The sequence below is a fragment of the Fulmarus glacialis genome, unplaced genomic scaffold, assembly GCF_000690835.1.
Source record: "Fulmarus glacialis isolate BGI_N327 unplaced genomic scaffold, ASM69083v1 scaffold38764, whole genome shotgun sequence".
NCBI lineage: Eukaryota > Metazoa > Chordata > Aves > Procellariiformes > Procellariidae > Fulmarus > Fulmarus glacialis.
Window position 1 is genome coordinate 35521 of NW_009209591.1, and position 9469 is coordinate 44989.

Here is a 9469-nt window from a genome sequence, read left to right on the forward strand (position 1 = left end):
GCCTTCAGAAATGTGCAAATCCACAGAAGAAAACCAAAGGAGACATTACAACACACGTCCCTCACAATAATCTTTCTCCGACATTGTGCCTGGATCTATGACATAAGTATTTGTCTGGTAGTGTGCAGAGTTTCCAGTGCTGTTAGTTTGGACTGAAAAGCTCTCATGTACACCTTTATCACTTGACAATCACTCCCTTGTTTCTTCCTCTTTACTGAGAATACATGGATGTACTGTAACTTAGCTCTCCCCCTGCAAAATTTTCTTCAAGTAATCAAAAATTAAAATAAAAAATAATCTGAAAAACCCTTGACCTAAACACACCCAATGCTGTATGCATGGAGATGCCAGCTGACTCCTCTGGCAGGACAGTGCGGTGCCACACCTGAGCTAAGGAGCACAGCATTGCACTCTTGCAGCTGTACTGCACCTGCAGCAGCTGGTACAGTTGCTGCTGGTGCAAGGATTTCTGTATCACACGTATTTCACTGGGCTTTTACCTGAGATACTTCAGCTGCAGGGGATTAGGAAAGTTAAAAATAGATGCAAAAAACCCACCTGTCCAAGAGACAAGAATATTCTTGCAAACGTATAGTTACCCGCTACGTCCTAAGGCAGTGTCTTCATAAAAGAATGGGTGAGGGAGGCGTTGAGACTCAAGTTAGTCTCTGGCCTTTAACTTTACTCACCAGCTCTGTGAAAACTTCAGGCTGCCCTCTGAGCTCCCACTGCTCATGGGGTCAGTGCCCAGCTCCTAAGTAAGGCATAGCCTTGGTGGGGAAGAGGGGGAGGAGGCAGACCACCTAACCGGGCTCTAATGTGGACTCCACAGCTGAGGGAGGCAAATGCTACAGGGGAAAGTCTAAATCAGGACATCAGCTGAGGAAATCACAGCAAGCAGGAGAGAATGTGGAGCTTCAGGAGATGTGTAAAGCTAACACCAAAGGATTTGATACTAGCGGATAGCTCAAACACACAGGACATTAAGGTTGTCAGTTCTGAGTGACAGGTTTGACAACATGGCCAGGCAAAGGGTGTTGTTTTTGGCAACATTAATGATACTCTGATTTTAGCTACAGGATAACATTGCTCCCTTCTATACTGTATGTTCATCAGTGCTTCTTCCTACCCACTTGGCACATATGCATATAGGTTTTAAAAAAAAAAAGTGAACCTGAAAAGAAGGAAGCCCTTGAGCCCATCCTAGCTAAAAAAATATTTTGTCAGTCAGTCAGTGGTGCCGCAAAAAGGCAAACTCCCATTCCTGTGAACAGCCTGTGAGGTTCAGCGTGCAGGGCTGCATTAAGATCTTGAAAGAGTAGAACAGGTACACCCAGCATTCACCTGAATGGACACATTTAATCTCCCCTAGTTGCTGAAAATCACATAAAGGAGAAGCCTTTAGGAGATTTGCAATTAATGATAAAGAAACAAATTTATCTTAATTTTTCCCCATCCAGTTCCCCTAGGTGCTCTAGATCCCTTGGATCAGGCTGCTAGACCTACCAAATTCTTACCAGTGGATTTTTTAGGAAACAAATTCCCAGTGGAGACCAAACTTTGGTGATCACAAACTCTGGCTTTTGTTCCTGTTGCTGGTGAGCTCATCCAACAAAGTATTCCTCGCCTAGTTCAGGGGAGGCAGAAATCCAGGTGCAAATCTGTGTCTGCCACAGAGCAGGTCCATCCATCTCACACCATGCCCAATCACACCTGCTCAGTGATGCTCCCAGTGTCCCACAACTGGAGCAGAACTTGCTTGCTTTGTGCTTAACATTCTGTTTTGGTTGCATTCCAGTTTCTTGCACGTCCTGAGCACACTACTCCATGAACAAGATGTCATCAGCAGGTTTGAATGCTGGGAAGAAAAATGCATACACAGCAATCAAAGTAGATCCTGATGAGGATTACCGTACCCCAGATGCATTTGAATTGGAGCGACTCTTCTGGAAAGGATGCCCGAAGTACACTCATGTCAATGAAGTCTGGCCCAACCTCTACATAGGAGATGAGTAAGTGTATACATAGTACCTCTACATAGCAGACGAGTAAGTGTACATGGTACATCTCTTCTACATAGGAGATGACTAAGCTGTACCAAGTACAGCTCACCAACAGAGCAGGGTATTTCTTTCCTCCTCCTACCCATCCGCTAGTATTTAGTGGTGATGATGTGATTACTGACAGATGCCAGAGTTCAATAAAGCAACCGGAGCCTGCCATGGCCCTTACAGATATAGGCACTCAGTGTTGGTTGCTGCTGCTTCAAGAAAGCGCTGGGTAAGTGCGGCAGGGTCTACTGTTAAAGACTGAGTAACAGGAGCAGTTGTGGCACCAGTGTAGGCTGCAGAGGTTGAAGCTAGTCACGATCTATTTTTAAATGTCTCATTTCAAGGAGTAATTTGTCATTTATCTCTGAATGAAAGTCCTGCCACAGTTACAGTGACAGAAGAGCATGGCCTTGATGTGTAGGACCACGCCTTAGGTTGGTTTAAGCCTAAAATGTAATTCTTGAAAAGTGACTGAAGAGACAGCTCAACCCACAGTGGTCTTTCTGCATTTCCAAGCCTGTGCTTGTGTACATGGAGTACTCTGCATTTCCAAATTGCTCAAGAGATTAAAACAAACAGAACCCTGTGGAAGGCAAAGCTGCAGAGATGTGTCTCACTGATCACACCAAGTGTGATTTGGAAAAAAACCAAACCCACAAAACAGACTTAGCTCTGCTGAGCACAGGACTAAGCTAGAAACAGCCTATTCTGACAAACAGAGATGACTGCTGCAGCAGGGAGACAGCCATCAGAAAATCCCCCAACCCAAACCCTGAGCAGAGCAAGAGAGCTTTTCTTACCCCTTCAGCATTATTGGTCCCCTTCCCATTTTCCTTTACACCCTGTGCTAACATGACATTTCTTTTACATCATCACTGTAAGGCACAAGCAGGAGCCCCATTGGCTCCAAAGTTCTCAATAATTTTTTTAAAAGGTCCTAAAATTCATCTGTTGCCAGCTTATAAAAGAGGAAAGATATACAGCCTTGAAAGTTACAAGACTCCTAATATCATTGACCAATTACTTCTGCGGCGCCAGAGGCAACAGAAAGACACACAAGAGTTCTGGGCTTCAACCAAGCTGGGGCTCCCACTTTTAGAGACAGGAAAAAAAAACCAAACATATTTTAAGCCATGGGAAGAGCCTGGCCAAATGACTCAGGAACAAAGGAAAAGGGGGTTGAGTTGTCCTCTCCCCATCCTACCCTGCCCCTCTTGTTAGATATTTCTAACTCAGGATTCAGTGTAAAGAACAGCCTCTTCTGGCACCTATTTCCTACTTCCTTGTTCAAAATTACCAGCAGAATTATTCCAAATGAAGCCGTTAGAATAATTTCCTTTTTATCTCTGTGATGAAGCTACAGCTCTGCCCTCTGAGCAAAGGAATCTAATGAGACAAGTGGTCTTTGGACAGTCAGTCTCTAAGCCCAGGACACCAGCCACTGACTCTTTCACGTCATTGTTCCCATAGCAGTGGCTTGTTACACCTTGTGTTTAATAAATGCTAGGAGGCATGACTCTGAATACAATACACACCTGCATTCCGTACAAACTAACCAGAGGAACAGAAAAACAAGCTTCTTGAGAGGTACTTAGAGCTACACGCACTTAAGCTGGGCAGTTTTTTATTTCTGCAGGGGATGGGTCTTAAGTCAGGAGGAAAAGCAATGGTGCTTCAAGGGGAAACAAGTCCCCCACATGACTGGGTCAAAAGAAGGAGAAAGCCAACGGAGAAGGAAAAATAAGTGGGGAGCAGATGGGGGTGAACAGAAGTAAAACTTCACCAGAAAATGAGGCTCCCTGTGAGAGAATGACTATTGTCAGCTGGATAAGGGCAAACTTGACATCCGGTAGCAGACAATCTGAGATGAGAACTGGTCTGCAGGCAAGATGCAGCTTTCATTACCAGAATTAAAATTTGATTTGAAGCAGGCAAAGTCCAGGGACCTCTATATCTTTCCTCAGTCAGCTCCATGTCTTACTTCTGACCAACAGCTTCCCCCTTCAGTGTGGTAGGGGTTTTTGTATTGTTTTATTTTAAGATCTTCCTGTAGCACTGGTCACCAAAGAGCTGCCATGGAGACATGAACAGATGTTGGGTGTATTTGCATCCTTAGCCATGTTAAATTAAGGTTGATCTTGAAAGAATTTAGTGGAGCTCATCAACAAAATCAAGTGAACACACACATGCAGAGTTTATCTTCAGAGCCTTCACATCTGTGCTTCATTCCTGCCTCCTGCATTTACAAGGTTAACAGGACTTGTGACTGCTTATGGAAATGCTAATTAATTACCCTGACTACGTAACCACATCTTCCTTCTAATGCAATACAGGCTATCAAGGAGCCCTGTGAGGCCACTCAATCCTTTTGTTACAAGGCTTCGCTGCAGATGTTGCCCAGAGGCAATGAAATCTCCATGAGCCTGTCAGGCCCTGAATAATCAAAGCCTCAAAATATAACATGCTGTGTTCAGCTCCAATTGAAATTTTCCTCCAGCAAGTTCCAAGGACTTTGAAAGACCAGACACTGGAACTTGTAGGAGACAGCCCAGTGATAGGGATAAAACATGCTTTGCCAAGATTTTGATTCATCTGCTACCAGGATTAGTGCTTGCATGTATCCTCCTTACATCCAGAAGCCTTCTAAAGGGATAGAAAGCAGCTTTATCTTGCTCCTTTCTTTCACTGGTCACTAGGTTACTTGCATGGGCAATTTTACTGGCTAATCCCAAGCCTGTTTGGTTCACCGCAATCACATGGAAAACCTCTGCCAGTTGTGCACCTTGTAGTTTCTTCTTGCAGCTCTTCAGTGATCGCCTTATTACCTGAGATGGTGTTTATGGTTCCACATTTCTGAATTTCAAAGAATTTATTTTAGCTGAAGACAAAGGCCTCCCAAGATTGTGTTCTCCTCTTAACCATCCTCTAGCTCTCATTAGGATTTAAGGTCTGATCACAATTTCAGGTCTTTCGGTCTTTAGTTCTCAAACTACTCTCAGAGGAAGAAAAGTCTTCCAGAGTCTATTTCCTTACAGGTTAAATATGAAAAATATTTTTCTGGATATGCAGCTGAACTGAGCTTGCACTTCAAGAAAACTATGGTCTGTGTTTATCCCAGTAGAGCCCCAGGGCTCATGGTCTTGAGAACTAACACAGGTAAAGTTCAACAAAACACACTAGTAACTCAAACCTACAGATTGGAATGTATGATAATTAAAATACATAACTAAACTTTAAATATATGCTTAGCTAAAACTCATTCTCTTCTCTTACCTTTCTCCAGAAAAACAATACAGTATGGCTTTTTCCAAGTGACTACATAGAAAGACGATTTATACTGATCTAGAAGAAAACAGATGGGACTCACTCAGGGTAGCAAATAGTTACCTCCCACTGTTTAGCATTATGAACTCCTAGGATCTACACCAGTATTAATCATACAAAAATAGGAGTGTATGCACTCTTGAGGACATAGTTTCACCTCTGTTAGTATGAGAATCTGCCAATTGTAACACCAGTTTAACAATCCAGAAAATCAGATCTGTAACACTGGACCATAAACCTCTTAAAGCAGCAACGGTTTCCAAGACAAGTAACACTTCCCCATACAACAACATCTCTGCCTATAGGTGATTTCTAACACTTGGTGAGTGACTGAAGTCAAGACCAGGAACTGACTGACTACATCACGTGTTTGATGCCTTTGCTGTATAGAAAGCAGAGAGGTATTTCCCGTACCTAGGTTCTATCACTTACAAAACCAACATCCACTGCTTTCAGCTAGAGGAAAATGGACTGCTAAATTTTTTTCTACCACGTATTATGAAGTTCCTGTTCCGTATTTTCAGTGGTACCTAAAAATTCTTCTTATTCACACTGAACAGGAGGTATCCACAGAAATGGAGCAAAACCTCAGAAGGAAAAGGGGATACAATGCTACACAATCTCTGGATTCCCTCAGTGCTGGAGTTACCAAAGGAAATTGGGTCAGTATTATTGGAAATTCTCAACATCTCTCCTCAGGAGGGAGAACTGCCAGATTTTCTTAAGAAAGCGTCAGTATTGCCTATATTCAGGAAGCTTCTTTCTGACACTGACCATCTGGTAAATTATCATCCTGCATCAAGCTTTCTTTCAGCGTTTAAGAAAATGGAAAAGTTTGAGAGAGACGATTCCTCTTCTAGTAACATGTTGCCTCAGATTTCCTTGTGTTTTGTCAATCTGGGTCACGTCAATCTGTGGCTTTAACAGTCTATATTGAAACACGTATCATGTAGGCCTTATCGTGCTCCACAACTACCTGAAAGGAGGTTGTAGTGAGGTGGGGGTCGGTCTCTCTTCTGCCAAGTAACTAGCAATAGGACAAGAGGAAATGGCCTCAAGTTGCGCCAGGGGGGTTTTAGACCGGACATTAGGAAAAATTTCTTTACTGAAAGAGTGGCCAAGCCTTGGAACAGGCTGCCCAGGGAGGTGGTTGAGCCACCATCCCTGGAAGTATTTAAAAGACGGGAAGATGAGGGGCTTAGGGACATGGTTTAGTGGGCATGGTGGTGTTGGGTTAACGGTTGGACTTGATGATCTTAGAGGTCTTTTCCAACCTTACTGATTCTATGATTCTATGTTTGCATTGCTCAACCCTCACATGAAGCTTAAGAGACTTGGCTCTACTTAGAGCTTATAAGCATACCAGTTGTCTGGTTGACCAGTACCAGCTGTAAGGTGTTGACTTACCTGTGGAGGGAGCTGCTCTGCTCACAAGGAGCTTTGGAGGATTACTTCCCTTTCTTTAGATGCACTTGGGTTTTCATCATAAGACGCCTTCTCTTCCCTTTGTTAGCTGCTTTTAATATACTTAATACTTGATGTGAAGGTGCCAGCTGCAGTGCCTGCAAGTTTTTTTTTTTCCCCTCTCTTCCAACTCCATTGGTTTGGGCATCTTCCTGATGAAGGCAGCTGGGACTAAAGCTTGTTATGACAGTATTTTTGAAAAGAGAGAGAAGGGATTTGGTACACTGAAGACGGCAACTTGAAAGGAAGGATTTCCTTTCACGTTATAACTACTTACATTGTTGCTTCCAGAAGAAGGCAGTGTTTGCTACAGCACTTGCTTTTAATCCTATGAATCTTAGCTTCAAAACTGACAGCAGGCACAGTTAAAGTCTTGGACAAGCCCTTTACTTGCCCTTGCACAACCCAAGAGATGTAAATAGTCTTTTGGGAACCATCTAAAAATGGATGACATTTTTGTTTAGGTCAGTTCTCCCTCTTGGTGATAGTCTGTTATTATCAATATATCCCTATGTGAAAGTGATTTTATCTCCAATTTTCACCATTTAGGTGGCGTTCCCATATCAAAGTACTCCCCCTTGCCTCAGAACTTTAAAAACATGTTTATGAGTCCATCTGTCCTACAGTAAATGCAGGGTCTGATTCAGCAAAGCACTGAGCTTTTGCTTAACATGCTTTGCTATAGAGAGAAGGACTTTGGGGTATGCTTAACTTTTAGCATATGTTTATGTGCTCTGAACAGAAGAGCTGATGATATTTTTACATGGGACCAATGCGCCCAGTTCATCTCTTACCAAGCTGAATTATACTGAAATTTTCACTGTTATCTCCCAGTACTACATTTCACCTTCTCTGCATAGGAACCCACTCAAGGCAGACACTGGAGACCACAGCTGCACCCTGTAAAAGGAAATCAAGTGCTAATAGCACAGATGGTGGAGATATACAAAATGAAAACAATTGCAAGAGTAGTCAAATGCTTATGGCTTCACCTACACTGGCATTTGTAGCAAACTATTCTTTGCAATGGCTACTTAAAACTCAACCACAATCACAAAAATGGAAATATTAATTGCAGTTTATTAGGAAACAGCAGCACGCAAAGAGGGAAAAAGAGGAATATTGTTAGCTTGACTATTAAACTCTGGTAGTGAGCCAATTGCAAGGGAAAAAAAAATCTGTGCCATTTCTAGCTGAAAGTGAATTAGAAATGGAGTTATAAATCCTCCAATAAGATATATGCTTCATATACCCCTGAATGATCCTATGCTATTAGTCACCTCAACCAATTGGATATTTGCAGATATTTATGCTTGATTTATTCCTTCCTTTCATCTAAAATACTGATACCTCAGGCATGGTAAAAACTGCAAGGAAGACCAAAAGCATTCCCCCCTGGGACAAAGCCAGGAGTATCATGCATGATGAAACACAAAAAAAATTTAAGCTCTGATTAGAGTAAACAGATAAAGAGGGATGCTTCCACCACAATGATGCTTCCACCTCTACAGATTCAGCTGAGGTTGGAAAGCAAGCCAGTCCTTCACACAAAGCCAGAGTTCACTGATGGCTAAAGCCAGTCCAGGCAAACACGTCAAGGGGCACAGTAACATTTCCATTTACAAGCATATGGGTCCCCCTATATGAGGGCTTAACAGCCTGTTTCTTGCTCTCTGTTAACTGGCAATCAACATGCTGCAGACCCAGCATGACCTCAAGTTTAACTGGCAGTGTCAGAGTCTCAGCACAGGTCATCCCTGCCCAATAGTATTTCTGATCAACGGGCAAAGTAAAAAGACAGCTGATGGGAGTGAAAAAGCAGACAAACCCGGGTCAGCGGTGGTGGTCCAACTGGGCTATCTGCCTAGCTTTCGGGGAAAGGTTTTACAAGAAAAAAAAATGAGGAAAAGTTTTGAAAGCACAGTAAAGATATCTTTTATGAAAACATAATTATCAAGTGCAAGACTGGGGGGATGGAGAGAAAGGAGAAAGAGCCTAAGTGCTTCCTAATCTCCATATCAAGTTTGAAACCAAGCACTCTTGCTCTTGAAAAAGAGTGTCACTTCAGCTTTCTTCAGAAGATGCAGATTCTAAAGCCCAAGGCAGGCACCTCTTGCAGTCCACTGAACCCTATTTTGTACTGCACAATACCTGTTTCCTCAGATCCCATGGCATTCTCCTAGAGAAGCTGGCGGCTCATGGCTTAGACAGGTACACTCTTCGCTGGGTAAAAAAAACTGGCTGGACGGCCGAGCCCAGAGAGTTGTGGTGAACGAAGTTCAATCCAGTTGGCGGCCGGTCACGAGCGGTGTTCCCCAGGGCTCAGTTTTGGGGCCGGTCCTGTTCAATATCTTTATCAACGATCTGGATGAGGGGATCGAGTGCTCCCTCAGTAAGTTTGCAGACGACACCAAGTTGGGAGGGAGTGTTGATCTGCTCGAGGGTAGGAAGGCTCTGCAGAGGGACCTGGACAGGCTGGATCGATGGGCCGAGGCCAACTGTATGAGGTTCAACAAGGCCAAGTGCCGGGTCCTGCACTTCGGCCACAACAACCCCATGCAGCGCTACAGGCTTGGGGAAGAGTGGCTGGAAAGCTGCCCAGAGGAAAAGGACCTGGGGGTGCTGGTTGA

General features: G+C 43.5%; 1 protein-coding gene across 1 annotated transcript in view; it reads left to right on the forward strand.

Annotated features, from left to right (window-relative positions):
• DUPD1 (dual specificity phosphatase and pro isomerase domain containing 1) overlaps positions 1-9469 on the forward strand; it is a 25993-nt gene that overhangs the window by 7018 nt on the left and 9506 nt on the right. Inside the window, exon 2 of the mRNA XM_009576878.1 lies at positions 1799-2012. Coding sequence (XP_009575173.1) covers positions 1828-2012 — 185 coding nt within the window. The 5' untranslated portion in view covers positions 1799-1827. The remainder of the gene's footprint in view (positions 1-1798; positions 2013-9469) is intronic.